The sequence below is a fragment of the Sinohyriopsis cumingii genome, chromosome 6 (genome assembly GCF_028554795.1).
Source record: "Sinohyriopsis cumingii isolate HCF-2022 chromosome 6, ASM2855479v2, whole genome shotgun sequence".
NCBI classification, from domain to species: Eukaryota; Metazoa; Mollusca; class Bivalvia; order Unionida; family Unionidae; genus Sinohyriopsis; species Sinohyriopsis cumingii.
Window position 1 is genome coordinate 133,441,819 of NC_142966.1, and position 20,915 is coordinate 133,462,733.

Consider the following 20,915-nt stretch of genomic DNA (forward strand, 5'->3'; position numbering starts at 1 on the left):
TACCGTTTGACTTTCACTGTCCTCCTTCTCTCCTAGACCTTGTTTCTTCTCTGCTGCTGCTGCTTCTTCTTCCTATCTTTCCATCTTCTTGTCTTTTCTTCTTCTTGCTGTTGCTGTTGAAGGAGAAAAGCTTGTTCTGCTTCTTTCTGCTGTGAACAATTTATACAATTCTTCTTTCTGTATCTGCTTAAATTCCTTAACGTGTGGTAAGAAGGAGAAGGTGGTGAAGGTACTGGTACCGGAACAGAAAAAGAGAGAAAATCTACTAAACTCAACTTAAAATCGGTCTCTTCTGGAAGTAAGACTGTGTTGACTTTGGTAGCAGCTGCTATGCCATCGCTTCTCGCCTCCACAGCCGATGCACCCCAATTCATCGTCTTCTTAGTTTCCGTCATGTTTGAAAACTTTGTCGCACTGATTCACTGCGCACAGACGCTAGCGCATCTATATAGGGAATGTTACGTCACAGGCAGCTCTGTTCGGATTGGAAGACAGACTCCACATTGTGACTGAATTTTGTAACACGTGTTAGGATTGGTGAAAAAACTAAATCCGTTTTGATCCGCTCTTCCACTAAACATAACCGCAGATCATTTCATTCCATTCACCTGTTCTCGTCACAAGATGTGGACTAACGTTGAATCATCTACTCTCGTATCGTCGATTTTGTTCCGTACGGACTTACCCATGTATGTCAGATCATCGTGGACAATCATCCGGATCACCGATACGAGCGTTTGGAAAAGAAGAATCTATGTGGAGAAACAAAGCTGTCTGAAGAGAGTCCTCATCTACGGTCCAGAAGTCAGAAGAAGTTTGAGGAAGAGAAGAAGACCTATGTTAACGGAATGATGTTAACAAAAAAATCCTTAAAGGCCCTTTTCAGGGCCACTCATATGCATCGAAAAGGTATTTATTCTCTTTGCCATATATGTGTTTGATGTTCATCAATCTATGTATGTTGTATGTGTTATATATGTCTATGTTCCGCCAGTCCCACCCTGCCAAGCGTTCTACGTTTTTTCCCGCTGTTTGGTCCGATTGAGGTCAGCCCATTGCTACATTGTTACCAATCTCCAGTACCGTGACGTCACCTCACCTGTTCCATTCCTGTTGTCCCTATACAACAACTTCACTTTCCCTTGACCATATAGTGGCCCAGTATTCCCCATGTTCAATTCCTCATTGTCCGTATATCGCCCCAGGGTGTTTTTGACTGAGATTTCCATTGTGCGTATAACGATTGTCCATACGACCTTTTTGACTGGGTTTTCTATTGTCCATATATCGCCCCACTATACTACTTGTGTGTAAATGATGATGCAGTTACGTACCAAGGCCAGTCGCATCTCACTGATGGTTGGTATCTTCTTTCCAGTAATGTCGTCGTGTTTCTCTGCCTAGCAACGCTTTCTTATATCTAATACAACTTGTTATGACTTACTACACAATCAGAATTATATATATATATATATATATATATATATATATATATATATATATATATATATATATATATATATATATATATATATATATATATAGATAGATAGATAGATAGATATAGATAGATAGATAGATAGTTGCAAAAGTCTACAGCAGGACACTTCTATTTAAGTAGCATTTTCTTGAAAATAGATATTAATTACTTATTTCAGCTTCAACCAGCAAATGAGAAGTCAGGTGACCAATAACACCCCAAATAGTGCAGACATGAGTGACCAGAATCAACTATACGAGTTAAGGGAGAGATACAAGAATTTGTATGACACTCAATGGACAGATGCTTTTGAAGTGTTGACTGAAACAAATAAACAAACCGAAAAGATGGCCGTTGAGATATTATTAAAACTGTTGATCGTAAGTATGATTTATTAATCAAGAATGTTTGGCAAAATAGGTTTACGCAAACACACTAATGCCAGCTGGTTTGATCAATGAAAGTTTAGGATGTCAACTACACTCAGACATTGGAAACTGAATCACAAATGGCAATCTAGTACATTGTTTATAACCAGTTGCTCATATATATATATATATATATATATATATATATATATATATATATATATATATATATATATATATATATATATATATATATATATATATATATATATATATGTGTGTGTGTGTGTGTGTGTGTGTGTGTGTGTGTGCAATGTCGGGAAAACGTGCATATATAGTTGTCAGTTCATACATATGCAGGAATATCCGACAAAAGACATTTACCCTCGGGCTCAGACTATTCCATTTTATTGCAACAAATATTTAACAAGATGCGTATAACCCCTATATTTTTGTCTCAGCACTTAACGATACTTTCCTTCCGAGATACAAACCCCTTCACCTCCTCCACCTTGTCGACCAAGAGAAAGGTCAAGACTGCAATAATTTTTTATACTTGGACATGAAACACACGTGAACAGTCAGTTTACTGTCCATCTTACTCATCTTTTCTTCGATAAGTGCTGGAAAACGAAAGTTGTTATGGTATCCTAGGTGTTTGTGCGTCCTCTATGGTCTTCAGTCCACGTTGTTCAAAAGATGAATTCGTTCGATGCTAGTTGACTGAAGTATTGCCCTCCATGTTGCAGCTGTATTAATAAATTGTGCAAACAGTAGTTTTAGGCAGAAGATGCTTTGGTTAATCAGTGAAAATAACATGAAGAAAAGTCATGCATTATATTGTATTGTTATTGACAGGAATGCCATAATTTTGCGAAAATAAGATCAGAAAAGCAGATGAATGAACTTGTGCGGAGCATATCAGGCGACCGATCGATACAAGTATGTACAACCCGGAATTTATGAGCGACTCTTCGTTTACGTAAATGGCCAAAACATTCCCAAAAATTACATCGAATGAATAAATTATACATGTTGCCAGCTGATGATTCACCTGAATATTTGGATTTAAGGACAATCTGTATCAAACCATCATATGGTAGTGATTTATTTCATCTTTGTGAAACTAAATATTATTTTCTTTATAGGTAAAAACCGTATGTGTATATATTTTTGTGAAGATTATATCTCGATACCAAATTTAGTGGTATCTCTAATTCGTTTACTTAATTCTCCTGTCAGCAAACTGAACCAAAAATTATATTAAAGATGTTAGATGCGATGTTTCCTCATTATTCATCTACGGGCTGTGTAATTATTGATATATGCTATAAATTCCTAGTGTCTAGAGCTGGGCACTCGACAACACTGAGGTTCATTTAAACAGTTCTTTTATGGAGTTGATTACTTTGCATTAGATCACCGTAATACCCTTTCGAATAGTCTGCCATTTTGTATTTGATTATTAAACGAAGTATTATTCTATTGTTCATTAAAAAAACATATATAGTAGTAACATGTCTTTGGTTCATTTAGGTAGGAGATGCGATAAAACGACAGTTGAAAACCGCAAGAAAGCTGATGGATGTAGAAAAGGCTTATCTTCTTTTTCAGGTACACACACACACACACACACACACACACACACACACACATATATATATATATATATATATATATATATATATATATATATATATATATATATATATATATCCTCTGGAACCCCAATGCAATTGGGTTTTTTAAGGTTTTCGGTTTACTGTGGTTGCCGCTGATGGAACTAGAGAGATGGAGATCATATATCGCAGGGCCTTGTGTGTAAATGTTTTTGGTCCAAGCTTGGCTAAACAACTGCAACGCAGTATTATTCAGTTTGACGAATTTGCATACGTTGTTGACAAAAAAATGCTTGTGTGCATCACTGTAGTTTTCAAATTCATTATTGAAGAATTACATTTTCTTTAGAAAATCTGAAAATCAGATATTCCTAAGACGAATTTTTCACATTGTTTCTTCAATGTAGGTTTTGTCACAGATTAATACTCTTTGATCAGATTAATTTTATTCTGTAAGGATAGTTCAATCCTATAATGTTTAGCTGGTCATTCCGACATCTTGATATGTTAGTGATGTTATGACTATTTAGTTTTAAACTATGTACAAGAAAGAAGCAAAACCAACAAGTTCAGTAAATTTCAATAAATATTTATTTCCACAGAATACAAAGTGAAAATTTAAAAGGAACTTACAGTATCATGAATTAAATCCTACTAATCCTTAAAGTTCTATCACAAGTCCAAAAGTATAGATTGTTCCAAATGAATTTCAATCTTGAATGTGCTAATGTACTAATCGCCTTGAATAGCTTGATGTACCAACAGTCTTAATGTATCACAATTACATAATGCAGAATGTCTTCGAATGAATTCACAATAATCCGAAAATAGTGTTTTAGTCCCAACAGTCAATGAGCAATTAGTTATTCTAATGACTATTTTAAATAAATGATTCCTCTCAAATTATATCTGAAAACAACTAAAATGATTCCTCAGACTGATATTAAGATAGGAATGAATTTCTTTGTCGACAAAACCTCTTTTATATACATTTCTACTTGACCTAAGTCGCAATATATTTTTCTGAACATAACGCAATCATCTTAATGGAAAATTACACCAAAGTGTAAACAAGTTCGCTTCCAAAACCTTATAAGGTCATAATCAAGCTGTAATTTGAAGCAAAATATCATTATTTATAATGTACAAACAAGATACTAGAAATCTATCCTCAATCATGGATAAATTTCAAGCACAGATTACAAATTATTAAATATACATAACAGTGAAAACAAATGACAGTCATTGCTACTTAAATATATTTTATCAAGATGTTTCTGCCTTGAAAACCAATTGAATAATGATTTTAGAATACAGTTTTGTCGGTCTCCGTTGTCAAAGCATCAAACGCGAGGCCACATGCTATGTTAAAAGGTCCTGATTTTTAATGAAGAAAATAAAAACAACAACAAGCAAACCAAACGCAAAATATAATTATATTGATCATATATACAAAAAACAGCATCAAACACAATTAGAGAATAAGCAGATAAATGGTTTACCTACAAGCATTTAGTTAGCCTTATATGCAGGCTCTTTGTTTATGGTGCAAAGACTTCACATTAGATCACTGTCATCCCTATTCTGTGACGGCCTGCGTATGAAGTATTGATATAACCTCACATGCCTTTGGGAAAATTTATCTGACTTTGACTCACAGAGAAGCCTACTACAGTACAATTGCTGACTAGCGTGTGACGCGAATTTAGCAGATAAAATACATTTCCAAGTCTGAAGTGAGATTCTGTATTATGGAGGAAGGGGGTAGCGTAAACTTGGAATTTGGGATCGAATTTATAAATAGATTGAACTTTTTGTGGTATGTGTGCGTCATTCAAGATGGTAATTTTGAAGAACGGAGATAGAGCTTGTATTTTTGACATGATAGCAGCACAAGTTTGAAAGGCGAGATCTCTCGATCGATCGATCGATAGTATTACTGCATACTGATTATTATTTAAATGCGTGGTTTTCTCCAAATGATTCGTCCATGTCAGCTTAAAAAATGAACCTTTAAATTTACAAATTTTATTACAGGAATGTGAAATATACGTAAAGGACAACGTGTATTTTGATAGAATATTTCTTTACGACACAACGATGAAGAAGTATCTCATCGAGTGCTTCCAGATATGTTGGTTGATGGCAATACAAGACCCCCCCTCTGTGTTGGGTAAAGAATTAAAGTATGCTGAGGATTTCGACACTGGTATGTACAAACCCTACACCACATCTGGAACCAGGGTTGACTTTGTGGTCTTGCCACCAATACTCCTCCATGAAGACGGACCAGTGCTTGAAGAAGGTGTGGCGCATTCAATTCAAGAAAAGCCTGAACAGATCAAAACATACAGAAATGCATGGGATAGCGGGAACACGATTGGAATTAGAGACCAACTAATAGGAGGTACTTCAGAACAGTATCGCGTTAAGCATTCATCAACGACAACAAGACCACTAACAAAAAATGGCCGGCTAAATATGAATCTTCCTCAGACTGTAACGCCATGTTCTTCCTCTTTTGCTCGTACCAGTTACGGAATGGAGATGGTCGACACTTCCTACAAACAGAACAGCCCCACAAATTACGGAGGTCCGCTTTCCACAATCGGATCTACATCATATGCAAACTCGAATTATTCACGCCAGCCAGAGAATAAAGTAATTCAAGGTCAACAAGGCATCAGATCGTATACAGGCGGTGCAAACGTAAAGACTGAACGAGAGGCAATGAATGAATCAAAGCAGAGTCGACAAGTTCCCTCGCCACATGCGAGCAGTGCAAGAACAAGCTATGAAAGCGAGAAAACAAGTCAACTCCATAACTCTACAGCAAAATTTGATAGTGAAATACAGGGTCATCTGAGCGGGCCCATGGCAAAACCTGTTCATTTTGATAAAAGAGGTACTGCTCAAAGCTACGAGCCTTTAAAGGAATCTGAACAGGATGAATTTGCTAGCTTCATTTATATGTATTGCCACGAAGGAGACTCTGTGACTCGACCACATTTCTACACAAAATACGATAGATACCTTGCTCTGTATCAGGAACTGTTCCCAGCAACATTTGGAGGGAAATAGTATAAAACAAAATGTGATAAGATCGTACATACACAGGACAAAACGTATTAATTTGCAACCATTGCTTTTGTAGCAAGTTTTCAATCACCTAATTTGTTTTCTTTTGCCAAAAGGTTTGAAGTTTTAATTATTTTTGTTTTCGTTTTCTATAATTTTTGTTATATTTCATGAGAATCTGTTAGAACCTGATCAGCAATACAAAATCCCTTTTGTAAACATTGTTGCTTGCAGCTAAAATAAAAGTTAGCATATACATATATAACGTTCTGATTGCAACGTCTTGAAAAATACGTGTGTTCATGAATATTTTTTCTAGAATTTTTCATTTTGTTTTATGCATTGTTTCTTCAAACCTCGGAAATGTTTAAGTAAATATGGTATTATTAACTTCCGACATGTACATAATGTAGCGGTACCATGGTTGTAATATTCGTGGAAACAGGATCACTTTGGTGGATGAAAAATCCCAGGTACCTGCACATCTACGTCCCTTACAAGCATCAAAACGTTACACGTGAATTTAAAAGGAATTAACTTTAGTTTGGGAGGAAAGAAATAAACAGAGCCAGAACAACCTGTATCAACTTTTTTATCCTTCTATTTTCTCTGTAATAAATTACTGAACCATTTTTACTTGAATTTGCAACATTATCTATGGTTAATATAATATTTCACGCTAAATCTTCTCCTTATTATAATAAACAAGTAAACTCCATATAATAAAAATTAGTTCATGAAATCATGGTGCAACTTAATTTTAGATGTGCAATCAAAGTGTCCTCACCCCCACCCCTAACTGCTACGCACCCCCAAAAGAAAAATCATGGATAAAATGAGATACTAAAATGTATTCTGTAATATATAGCTGATAGTTCATATCCTTCAAAATGTTGTTTGTGCAATGCTGTGTTCCATGAGCATTCTGAAATTAGCCCATGTTATTTTGTTATTTTGAATTCCTACAATGGGATCCACAATTTTAAGAACTTTGTGGGCTTGTATGAAGAGTAGGAAATATGTAACCAATATGGCTACAGCTCAAAAATATTCTGGGTATTTATTTTGTCGGCTGTAGATTACAGCAACTCGGATCTGTAATAATAATAATAATAATAGCAATGATGACAGGTTTTTTGTGGATTTCAAGTGTTGCACTGCATGGAAACCACTTATATTTTTATTGGAATGTTTCAGACTAAGGTATACGACAGTATATATCTATCTGTTTATCTATATATGAAAACAAACATGAAATATGGGGTAAATTTCTGTGTGAGTTCGCTTTTCCTCTTCTTACATCATCTAGAAACTTCAACCTTACAACATAACCCTCTTTTTGAGAGATGTATGTCATAATTGTTTTTATTCTACACCCTTTGGTCTATAAAAAGGACTAAACATGTATATGGGCTATTTAAGTGATAGTAGTGTATGGGCTATTTAAGTGATAGTAGTATTATGGGCTATTTAAGTGATAGTAGTGTATGGGCTATTTAAGTGATAGTAGTGTATGGGCTATTTAAGTGATAGTAGTGTATGGGCTGATTAAGTGATAGTAATGTATGGGCTATTTAAGTCATAATAGTGTATGGGCTATTTAAAATGATAGTAGTGTATGGGCTGATTAAGTGATAGTAATGTATGGGCTATTTAAGTCATAATAGTGTATGGGCTATTTAAGTGATAGTAGTGTATGGGTTATTTAAGTGATAGTAGTGTATGGGCTGTTTAAGTGATAGTGGTGTATGGGCTATTTAAGTGATAGTAGTGTATGGGCTGATTAAGTGATAGTAATGTATGGGCTATTTAAGAGATATCAGTGTATGGGCTATTTAAGTGATAGTAGTGTATGGGCTATTTAAGTGATAGTAGTGTATGGGCTATTTAAGTGATAGTAGTGTATGGGCTATTTAAGTGATAGTAGTGTATGGGCTATTTAAGAGATATTAGTGTATGGGCTATTTAAGTGATAGTAGTGTATGGGCTATTTAAGTGATAGTAGTGTATGGGCTATTTAAGTGATAGTAGTGTATGGGCTATTTAAGTGATAGTAGTGTATGGGCTGTTTAAGTGATAGTAGTGTAAGGGCTATTTAAGTGATAGTAGTGTATGGGCTGTTTAAGTGATAGTGGTGTATGGGCTATTTAAGTGATAGTAGTGTATGGGCTATTTAAGTGATAGTAGTGTATGGGCTATTTAAGTGATAGTAGTGTATGGGCTGTTTAAGTGATAGTAGTGTAAGGGCTATTTAAGTGATAGTAGTGTATGGGCTGTTTAAGTGATAGTGGTGTATGGGCTGTTTAAGTGATAGTAGTGTATGGGCTATTTAAGTGATAGTAGTGTATGGGCTATTTAAGTGATAGTAGTGTATGGGCTATTTAAGTGATAGTAGTGTATGGGCTATTTAAGTCATAGCAGTGTATGGGCTATTTAAGTGATAGCAATTCCGTTGATTAAATGATAAGCTAAAGACAACGGTATTTATTTGATCAGAATTTCAAAAGATCCCAGAAAATGTAAATATGACTATTATAAATGATCAAGTAAAAGTATGCCAGATCATAGGATGATATATGCAATAACATATTGGAAATGACGATACAAACGTTATATGAAATATTTCACGCAAAATTTTAACAAAAAATAAGAGAAAGTGAAAGGCAGATATTTGAGAGAAAAGATTATATGATTTTGCACATAGATAAATACGAATCACTAAAGGGAGGCCTATATATAGATCTGTCAGAATGGATTTAAAACAAACGGGCTTGTGTTAATGTGTCAAATATAAGCGTTACATATTTTTTTATGCTGAGTAACGTCCAATAAATATGCTTTCTAAATATGATTCAAATATAGTCATTGCTTTGATGTATGCCCTCTAAAGACATTGGACATCAACAAATTGTAAATAAATTTGATTTTAAGTAATTTGCATCTGTAATAGCGGAATCATGCTGCATAAAAACTGTTAGATTAACTGAGAAATAATAGAAAGTCAAAGACGTTGATAGGTTGATCTTTTTGTTAATAGAAATTATCCAACTGCTGTAATTGATCATTTCTTTTAAAAATAAATGTTATTACAAATAAATAAGTTTCGTTTTCTTAAATACGCTTGAATTTATTTTTCTCAGTACACCATAAAAAGTATCAGAACACTGAAATCTATGTTACACTGATCTTCACATCTACTACTTCATGATAGAAACATTGATGAAAAGCAACCACCGTATGAATTTAGGAATGTCTGCGTGAAAAATTACAAACTACCCCGTCTGCTAATTTAGTACACCAGTACTCGCACATGTTGCATCATTAAAGGATATCACAGAAAGAAATTGAATTTTTGAAAGCGACATTTTCTTTGCTATCAAAAGTTGACTAAGAGGTGGATGTCTCATGATGTCAAATATATACTCTGAATCAAATCACAAATAATACTCGGAGCGAGTTGCAAAATAATAAACCGTGGTTAATACGAAAAGTCAGGCCTAGTATAATATATTATGTTTCTAGATGACGAAAAAAAAAATGCCAGTGAAACACTTCAGATGGCTAACTAACGCGCAAATTTTATCGAAGAACATCTCCTCAAAATATCAGGCAACACAGTTCGTCATTTTGGGACGTTGATTATAACGCTGGTTCCATTTTAAGTGAATCTAAGACTCCAACACATCTACACAGCCATTTAAAAGAATACGCTTTAGTTACAGAACAATTAATTCCTGATTAAAAAATTATCTTCACACAAAAGTGATAAATGGTTACCAATGTACAAAACTACCTGCACTGAATATCTTAAGTGCAATGCAAAACAAAGAGAATTATGCAATACACACTAGAAATATGCAGTACACAATACAAAATTTAAGCTTTCGTACGATTGAGACTCGTCACGCTTTATACATAGAAGTGAATACAATTCTGAGACAAAAAGCAACCAATGAATTCTGAAAAGAGTTGTTTTCTTCAAATTGATGAAGAACGCTGTATTCTGGTAGCGATGGAAAATTTGAAGAAGAAAAAACAGCTGCGAAAATATGACTGAATTAAATAATTTTTTTCAGATACCAGAAAATCAAGCATTTGACAGGAGAACGATGATAGAGAACAAATTAGTACTGGTACTTACGAAAAACGAGAGTTTCACATTTACAAAAATCAATATATAGTAGATTTACAGTATTTAATTATCCAAACGGCTGAAGCACTACTTCCATTACAACAGGCTGAAAACCTAGTACGGTAATAAAATTAGGCCACTTATAGGTAGATACAGATTTAGGATACAGTCATGTCGAGATCAACAAGTTTGACAGGTGGGTGAAATAGAATATAACATTTTACGACCTATGTGACATTCCAATCTTTGTTTATATTCAAAAAAATGAATCAAATGATACGTTATCGGAGTTTTCAAAGATTTGCTCATCGACGCACCAAGTGGGTTAATACCAACACTTTATCCCTTAAAGGCGAACAAAAACAAAAGATAAAATATGTAAAGAAAAAAATTGAATTACAAAAGTACCGAACTTGTATTTGGAACATAAAAGTTTCAACTTGAAAAGATCGTCACTGCCTTATGTAATATCTTTCATAAGCATTTCAGCCAAATTTTTACCACTGCATGGCAGCTCTATTTATCTTCTTGGCGAGACGAAAACTCTATTCGTTACAGTCAATTCATGAGGAGGTAACTTTTTATATTACTATCTGTAACGATTTTTCGAGATTCATTGCTGCATGTGGGTGAGTGGGCGGCTGTGTGTGTGTGGGTGGGTGTGGGTGTGGGTATATGTGTATGTCTATGGGTAATTCTCTTGTCGGAGGCCAAACTAGTTTGGGTAGGAGGCCTGTAATTTGTTATTTCTAGTCATGTGTTGCTGTTGACTGCCAGTTATAGACATATGTATCACAGTCAAATATTATGTCACTATGCTAATATCAGTGGTGTTTACCTGAATTTGCTGGATCGATATTAACCTAGAAGTATATTAGATATAAAGATTACTTCAAGTATTGGCGTCATAGTGTATAGAAATAAAAAATAAACGCCAAGGCAAAAACAAATTATTATGTCAAGGGGCCCTATATGAACAATTTTTTAAACAGTTCTTTGTATTGACAGAGGAAATAGGCGTGCTGCTAACACTTACCCCAAGGGACTTCTGTAGGCAATATTGTGAACTGTGTGCCTTTAAGGTATCGAAAGAGTTATGATGCCTTATTGTATAGCATTAACTTTACAGTTGTCTACCGAGTTCATTTATCAGTGTTAAACAATGATCTCTCTCTCTCTCTCTCTCTCTCTCTCTCTCTCTCTCTGTAAATATTTTCAGGAAAGGACTCGAGCAATGGGTAATTAATATAATTTAAAAAAAAGATGAACAGGGAACCATTAAGGAACAAGCTAAAAGGGGGTGGGGAAATAGATCCTCAGGGGAAAACCAAAAAAAGTATGTTGATTTAGCATATTTTACAAGATTTATGAGTGTATGTGTTTGTACAAAAGAGACGAGATGATATTTCCTAATTAAGCACTTAATAGGTCAGTATGCCGGTGAACTCCATCTTAAACCACATACCTTTCAAACTCCAGCTTTGTAGTAAGAAGATGTCGGAATATATGCAAAGAAACGCAGAAAGGATCCTACACACACACACGCACGCACGCACACACACACACACACACACATATATATATATATATGATACAGCATGGCTGGCAACCAACTTTCTGGGTTGGTGGGATGCAGAATAAAATTTCAAGCCTTTCTCGACATGGCAGTTTGTACTATAATCACGGTAGTTCAATACATAATCCAGAAGAAATCACTGTGAAAACATTATGAGAAAATTCAGTGTTAATCCATTTACAAGGCCCTAGTCGAGTATGCGAACTGATGTGGTAACGTGCGTCCCATTATACAGAAACTACATTGCTCAAGACTCCAGCTTAAGGGTCAGAATCATTATTACCTAGGAACTTTATCAGTTAGTTTGATTCAGCGATTATTGTGCAAATGTCGACTGGTATAATTGACTTTTCGTGTGCAAGAAGGATACGACTGTGCAGAGATTATCTTATTTTCTTCCATAATACAGATTGGATATCCTCCATGGCGCAACAAAGGAAATTAAAGAGAAATCGGGGATTAAATGTGAAAACAATTATCTTTTACCACTCAGCTACATATTTCAAAATATAAATGAAAAGCAAATCAAGCAGATGCCTTAATTTCGGAGTTTCTAGCAAAAGTCGTTGTTCTTCTTTTGATATTTCATTATATGGACCAAGCAAACTAGTTTGTTCAACGTAGGATCTGGACATAAAAGCAAAATGGTTTGTTATTTGTATTTAATGTTCATATATTAAAGTCTAAGAATTCATTATATAATACACTACGTTTTTTTCTTCATTTCTGTCACTGGTTTCTTTTCAGATTTTCTTTTATTAGTAATCCTAACATTAATATAATGAATATTTTTTTATTGTGGTTCATTTTTTAGACAATTTAAATACATTAAATCGCTGCACAACTTATATTATTTTCTCTTTGCCATTTTATGTATCTCGGAAAAGTAGTGTTAACTAAGCTACAGAAGTAATTTTAGATACATTTCTTTCCTTTTATTAAATAATAAAATATGATGACAGCATGATTTAAATTAGTTGCGTGAGACCTGTGACTAGATAGGCACAACTATCACTGACTGGTTCCATTACATGCGTTTTGTGCGTTACATACCAAATTACCACAATTATTGCCAGAATTTCCCGATGCAAATCGTGTGGATTTAACCGCATTAAGAATCAAGATGCAATAGACTTTTTGAAATCTCCGAATGAATTTGTAAATCGATATCACATGGTCTCATAAATACGTAAGCCAGAACATGAGCCTAAGTAACTTGAACAAAATGTATACATGTAACCATTTGTTAGTAATCGTTTGACACCTTAGTCAACTGAAACTACTGTAAGAGAGACCCCGCATTCCTGCATACAGAGTTCTAAAAGACAGTTTAATTATGCACCTGTATGTTATTCATTAAGACCAACTCAGCTATTTCTGTGAGACAAAAATATTCCTGGCGATATGTGATTCATATGACTGACCTCAAAACTGAGAATGAATGTCATTTATGTCAGTTCAGCCAATGAAATTTCCTTTATTATATGAATTTCGGGATATTTTCATCAAAATGGCAGAAATACCTTCCAAAATTAATGTATTCGCGCCTTGACGCAGAGCAATAATGTCAATGGATGGTGTTTGTCGACATAGAAACGGTTACCTAAGGGACCGACCATTTAATTTTCGGGATGTTGGAGTTCAACAGACTGGAATCTTTTGCTCAATTCCCCCACCCACCACCCCTCCAGGACACTACAATAGCTTCAATAAAATAGTCTTGCCTTGATTTGTATAAGAAAGAACTCATTGTACACGTCAAATTAGTTGGGAATAAACGTCCAAAGATTGAAGAAAAAATTCCTTGTTAGAAAGAAAACTTGACGGTTTATCCCTATACCTTCCCTCGAGTATATGCAAATATCCAGCATAATAAACATTTTTTGGGCGATGGTGGAGCTAGAGGGTAAAACTCCTATCCATATGCTTATGCATGCCAAATATACATGTAAGCAGACGTAGAACACGAGAAATTTCCTCCTACTCTTTCTTTGTTAGATATATTTCATTCTTTTTCTTTTGATGAGGTTTGATAATGCGCATGACTTAAGAATTTTCAGTTATCTCGTCGAGACATTGCTAGATGATGGTCAAATATTCAATGTTGACGATACGTCCCTACGAAACCTACGGGAGCACGTTCTTTGCAACAAATTTCTATATGCTACTCGCTTAAAATGTAATTCATATAAAGGGGAAAATCAGTTCAGTTTTGTATCTATGATCGTAAAATAGCTGGTGCTATTGGTGTGACTACAGGCTATTTATGAGGTAATATTTGGAAAGTTCTGAATATCTGTCAAAGCCTTTTTGTTTCTTTGAACCTATCAATAAATTTAGTGTCAATATATAGTATTAAAAAAACGGTTCTATAAAGTGATCTGCAGTGCCAGCGCAGCACGCCAGACACTAATAGAATCTTATTTGGGGTTTGGACCGAGACAAGGAATTCCCAGTCAAGGGGTTACATTATTTGTCTCCCCTCGAGGCTCTGAAGAGGTGGGGGTGAATGTAACTCCACGACTGGGACTTTCTTGTCTCGGTACAAACACCGACATAGATTATTTTAGCAGATTCAAAACACAGTATTTATTATGTACTTTTATTACCCCGCACTCTGTATAATAGTCATCAGGTTTTGCACCCTTTTATGAAAATTTGAATATTTATCAAAGTAGAATCGAGCTGTATATACTGCTCTTACAAAAAAGATACCAATAATCAAGTAAAATAACAATTTATAATTGTTACCTGTTGCAAGTATTGCATTGTGAGCGTCTCGAGCCACGTGCGTTTGTTGTGTAACGCGTATTAATACAATTATGTGAACGAGGTCAATGTGGTGCCCAGTCAGCTCTAAGTACACATGTTCTATGCATGAGAAAATAGAAACATAAAATTATTTGATAATCGATGGATGTCATGTGAAAATAATAAGAATTTAATATCTTTTATACGGATAATGTTTAACTTTCATCAGTTCAAATCTGGAAAATGTTATATGGTAGGCAATGGCACGGTAAAGTACACAGATCAGTCTTACGAAGTGTGTAACGACTGTGAAGAGATTTAAAATGCATCATATTCTTGGTACAATGATATGCTACATGGAAATCTCTTTGTGGAATAACGTGTGGACTAATCCATGAACCACTCGGATTGGTAAGTGCAGGAATTTTCATTTGTTTGCAATGTTTGATTCATCTGGGACTGGTTGTGAGTGTTTGACAAAGCTTGAAGAATTAGATCTTTCAGCTACATTTAATGACGCTAACCTGAAAAAGTTACAGGCATGATACAATTCGCCGTAGGTTGCTTTATGAGTAAATTTCTTTTTGTTATATATCTGCTGTTGTTGTTTGATTTTATAACGACTGCGTTATGCACAGTAGAAGATGACGAGGTTTTTTTTTCTTCTTAAAAGTAGTTCCCAGCGCGTGGACACCATGACTGAGACGACCTGACTGAGACAACCAGACTGAAATAAGAAAAGTAAGGTTAGCAAAACAGCTAGATTTCTTTATCGCATGGTTGAGAAATGTAGATATATGCGTGGGACGTAACATAGGTAAGTAACAGTGACGTAAAAGTGTGGGTGAAGTAGCATGATTTTGCTACTGCACACATAATATAATAAAGGATCCTGGCGCCATTAGGGTACTCTTCGACTGACATTAAAATCTACTTTGATAAATTTTACAGATGTAATTCGCTCTCATATCCAACACTTTTGACGTGGTTTCTTCGTTTTAAAGATGGTCGCGAATCCATGGATGACCCGCGTTCAGGAAGACTGTTGTCTGCAATTAGTGACAGCGAGGCAATATTTGTGAAGGAAATAATTAATGAAGATGTTCAATAAACAGTGAAAACTATTTTTATCGCAGGTATTACTAAGTCAGCTGTGGTCTAAGGTTGACATTGCCGGGGTGTGAGTGGGAGACAAGCGTCCTACTCCTCCAGAAATGCCCCATACGGCTTGCGTCTCTGATTGCCTCTGTCAACTAAACTGCAGCTCCTGGCCTTCGCGAGTGGCTTAGATTTGAAGTTCAGCGGACCACGTTTTCCACTAACAGGAGAATGGGTGCAGGCGCGGCTGCCGGCGCCTTAACACCAGTTGCTTCGGGTAGATGGGACCCGTAAACCTTGGATGGTAGCTCATCTAGGAGAAGGAAAACTCCGATTCCAAGCCTCTGCTGACTTGCGGATATAGCCACTCATGGGAAAGGCTAAGGGAGTAAACCCCGACAGAAATTCCGGAGACGGAGTCCCTAAGGCGGTCTGACATTGACTTCAACGACATTCCGGCAACTCCTGCGACGCCGTTGGTGCCAAGCTGTATCGGCATTCGTCGTTCCCTTGGGCCCAACAGCTGCGTTGAGAGGGGGGATCTGCTGCATGGACGACGTCTGATTCTCCATGCCACCCTGCCCAGGTTTTGTAGCTCCATTGGAGAGGACACTCCAGCGTCGTCGTACGGCGCCGACACAACACGAGAAGTAGCAGTTTACCGGTTCTAAGTCAAAGCTCGATTGGTGTCGAGCTTAGCGCCAGGAGTTACTTCTGACGGTGGGAGAGATCACCAGGTCTCACTGGACAGCTACCGCACGCCTCAAGCTGGGCAGCCCCCAGTCAGTAAGGTCCTGCCCGCCATGGCCTGCCTGCTTCACTGGGTGCATGGATCTTAGAGAACCATCTCGACAAGTGGGCCACAAAACTCCGCACCAGGAAAGACTCAAAGAAGAAATAAGAAGACTCCACCTCTTCCTTTTTCAACCTGGAACATCAGGACCATGTGTCCTGGATTGACCGCTGACCTACAGAAGATCGACTATGCACTGAAGACTGCCGTCATTGACAGAGAACTCTCCCGACTAAACATCGACATTGCCTGCCTCCAGGAGACCCGACTGGCTGGCAGCGGCACCATCAGGGAAGCCAATTACACGTTCTTTTGGCAGGGGATGCCCTCGGATGAACCTAGGCAGCACGGTGTAGGCTTTGCCGTAAAGAACACGCTAGTCTCCTTCATTTAACCTCCGTCATCAGGTACTAAGAAAATCCTTGCCCTCCGGCTGTCAACATCCTTAGGCCCGGTCAACATCCTCAGCGTGTACGCCCCAACCCTCTGCTCCACCCACGAGGAGAAAGACAAGTTTTATGAGGCTCTGGATCAGGCAATATCCAGTATCCCCAACAATGAAGGCCTTTACTTACTAAGAGACTTCAATGCTAGAGTGGGATCTGACCATGAGGCCTGGTCCACCTGTCTCGGCTTTTACGGAAGGGGCAACATCAACGAGAATGGTTAGCGAGTGCTGGAGATGTGCTGCTCCCACAGCCAATGTGTGACCAACACTTTCTTCAAATGCAAGGAGATCCACCAGGTGTCGTGGAGACACCCACGTTCACGCCACTGGCACCAGCTAGACCTCGTCATCACCAGGTGTGCGGAACTGGCCAGTGTCCGCATCACCCGCAGCTACCACAGTGCCGACTGCGACATGACCATTCCCTCGTGGCCAGCAAGATGCGAATATTATTCAAGACCCTGAAACACGCCAAGAATAAGGGACACCCACGCATCAACACCTGCTGTGCAAGCAACCCAGAGAAAACACAGCAGTTCATCAGCAAACTGCAGGAAGCTCTCACCAAAGTTACACCTGATGACACCATTGGCTCCAAGTGGTCCCATCTCCGTGACTCTGTGTACAACTCAGCCATCACAGCTTACGGGAAGAGGGAGCGAAAAAATGTCGACTGGTATGAGGCAAACTGGGAGGATATGGAGCCCGTGATGAGGCAAAGAGGAACGGCCTCCTGGTATACAAGGCTGCACCTAGCCCCAGAACACTACAAGCCCTCAGGACTGCAAGGAACAACGCCCAGAAGATCGACCGCCGCTGTGCCAACACCTACTGGCTGAACCTTTGCAACAGTATACAGACAGCTGCCGCACCGGGGATGCAAGAGGAATGTATGAGGGTATCAAGAAGGCGACAGGCCCCCCCTCCAAGACCGCCCCCCCCTCAAGTCCAAGACGGGCGAAGTCATCACAGACCATGGGAAACAACTACAGCGATGGGTTGAGCACTATCTCGAGCTATATGCAACCCAAAACAACGTCACTGACACTGCCCTGGACGCCATTCTAGACCTGCCTGTCATGGAGGAGCTAGACACACAACCCACCCTGGAAGAGCTCGGAAAAGCCCTCGATTGCCTTGCCTATGGGAAGGCTCCTGGAAGCGAAGGCATTCCGCCTGAAGTCCTCATGAGCGGGAAACCAGCACTGCTCCAGCCCCTACACATACTCCTCTGCCTCTGCTGGGAACAGGGATACATCCCACAGGACATGCGTGACGCCAAAATCGTCACTTTGTACAAGAACAAAGGAAACCATAGCGACTGCAACAACTACCGGGGCATCTCTCTCCTCAGCATCATCGGAAAGGCTTTCGCCCGTGTTGCCTTGGCCCGCTTGCAGATCCTAGCCTCCCGCGTCTACTCAGAGTCCCAGTGTGGATTTCGAGCCGGCAGGTCAACTGTAGACATGATCTTCTCACTACGCCAGCTGCAGGAGAAGTGTCGCGAGCAGCAGATGCCCCTCTATATTTCCTTCATAGACCTAACGATGCCGTTTGACCTGGCCAGTCGGAGTGGACTCTTAAGACTCCTGCAGAAGATTGGTTACCCCCACGTCTCCTTGCTGTCCTCATGTCGTTCCACGAGAACATGCACAACACAGTGTGCTTCAATGGCGCAACATCGGAGGCCTTCCCAGTCATCAGCGGAGTCAAACAAGAATGTGTGCTTACGCCGACGCTCTTCGCCATGTTCTTCTCCATGCTTCTCCAGTACGCCTTCAAGGACACCAGCGAGGGAGTGTACATCCATACCAGGGCTGATGGCAAGCTGTTCAACATCGCCCGTCTCCGTGCTAAGACTAAAGTCACAGAGGTGCTCATCCGTGAATTACTCTTCGCCGACGATGCAGCCTTGACATCACACACGGAAGATGGACTTCAGCAGCTGGTATGCCGCCTCTCTACGCTTGCAAGGAATTTGGACTGACTATCAGTTTGAAGAAAACGAACGTCATGGAGCAGGACGCAGACTCCCCTTCCTCTGTCACCATCGATGGGTACAACTTGGAAGTTGTCGAGAACTTCACATACCTCGGGTCTAACATCTCCAGCTCACTCTCCATTGATTCTGAGGTGAACAGCAGGATTGCCAAGGCAGCAGCAGTGATGGCCAGACTTAACCAGAGGGTATGGAACTACCCCAACCTCACTGAGAAGACCAAACTGCGTGTCTACCAAGCCTGCGTGCTCAGCTCACTCCTCTACAGCAGCAAAACATGGACCACCTATGCAAGACACGAGAGGACACTCAACAGCTTCGACCTGAGATGTCTGCTGCGCATTCTGCACATCCAGTGGCAGGACAAAGTACCCAACACAGAGGTTCAAGAACGCGCCAACATGAACAGCATGTTCTCCATTCGCAGCGAGAGGCGCCTTCGCTGGCTCGGCCATGTCAAGAGAATGAACCCAGGCCGCATTCCCAAGGACCTGTTATATGGGGAGTTAGCAGAAGGTGCACGACCGACTGGACGACCACGTCTGCACTACAAAGATGTTTGCAAGAAGGACATGAAGACGGCCAACATCAATGTCAACAACAGGGAGAGCTGTGCTAACGACCGTTCCACCTGGCGTCTGGCTGTCAGGCAGGGAGTTCAAAAAGCAGAGGAAGACAGGAAAAGAAAACAAGCTGAAAAGAGAGCTAGAAAGAAGGATAAACAAACGCTTACTCTGAAGCTACACCATCGTCTCCCGTAGACGGACGGATGCCAAGAGCAAGAAGAGAATAAGTCAGCTGTTGTAAATATTCTGAAGAATCATTTGAAGCGCAGAAGGTTTTGGGATAGACGGCTAATCGACAAACAAACAGCTCCTCGCCAATTTTGAAACAGAGACCAGAGATGTTTAAACGAGATTTTCACAAGTGATGAAACACGGATCAATGTTTTTAACCCGACTCCAGAGAAAATAGTAAAGTTTCATTGTAGATACAAAGCAGAGGCCACAAATCGCAAGACGTAGTAGGGCTGTCAAAAAAGGTGTATAGTCTTTATTTTTCGATGCAAAGACTAGGTCGGCCAGGTATCTGTGCCCAACTCAGCTAGTGTCATTGGACACTTTTATATCTCCAAAGTGTTGCCAAAAGTTGTGGAATTATATCGAACCATCCATCCGTTCACCCATATTCTTGGTATTCATGTATTACATGACAAGGCACTGGTGCATACTTCAGCCGCCTTGGCATTCTTCTTGAAGGACCACGTCATCCAAACTTTGTCACTTTAGTTCTGTTTTAGCTCCAAGTGATGTTTGACTATGCATTTTCTTCCTTGTTTTCACCATAAACATTCTTGCTTGTTTGCTTCATGCAAACACTCGACATATGTTCAGTAGATTTTGTATTTACCTTTCAAAAGTTTGCAATGGAAACAGAAGCTGTTAAGTGTTGTCGGCCATATATGTGGCCAGTTGCGTCGTTTTAAAACTGTAAAAAAACTGCTGTGCTACGCGTTCTTCATAATAAAACAAATGTTTCAACTGACGTACTCTAAAAGTTGCATAACTGTCCA

At 38.6% G+C, this 20,915-nt stretch overlaps 1 protein-coding gene across 3 annotated transcripts in view; it reads left to right on the top strand.

The window, feature by feature from the left end:
• LOC149798022 (uncharacterized) overlaps window positions 1-7,122 on the top strand; it is a 35,162-nt gene extending 28,040 nt beyond the window's left edge. For all 3 annotated transcript variants that reach the window (XM_089963075.1, XM_089963076.1, XM_089963077.1), the window contains exons 4-7: window positions 1,659-1,860; window positions 2,707-2,790; window positions 3,385-3,462; window positions 5,505-7,122. In XM_089963075.1, the coding sequence (XP_089819201.1) occupies window positions 1,659-1,860; window positions 2,707-2,790; window positions 3,385-3,462; window positions 5,505-6,548 (1,408 nt within the window). In that variant the 3' untranslated portion in view covers window positions 6,549-7,122. The remainder of the gene's footprint in view (window positions 1-1,658; window positions 1,861-2,706; window positions 2,791-3,384; window positions 3,463-5,504) is intronic.
• Window positions 7,123-20,915: the final 13,793 nt, after the last annotated feature.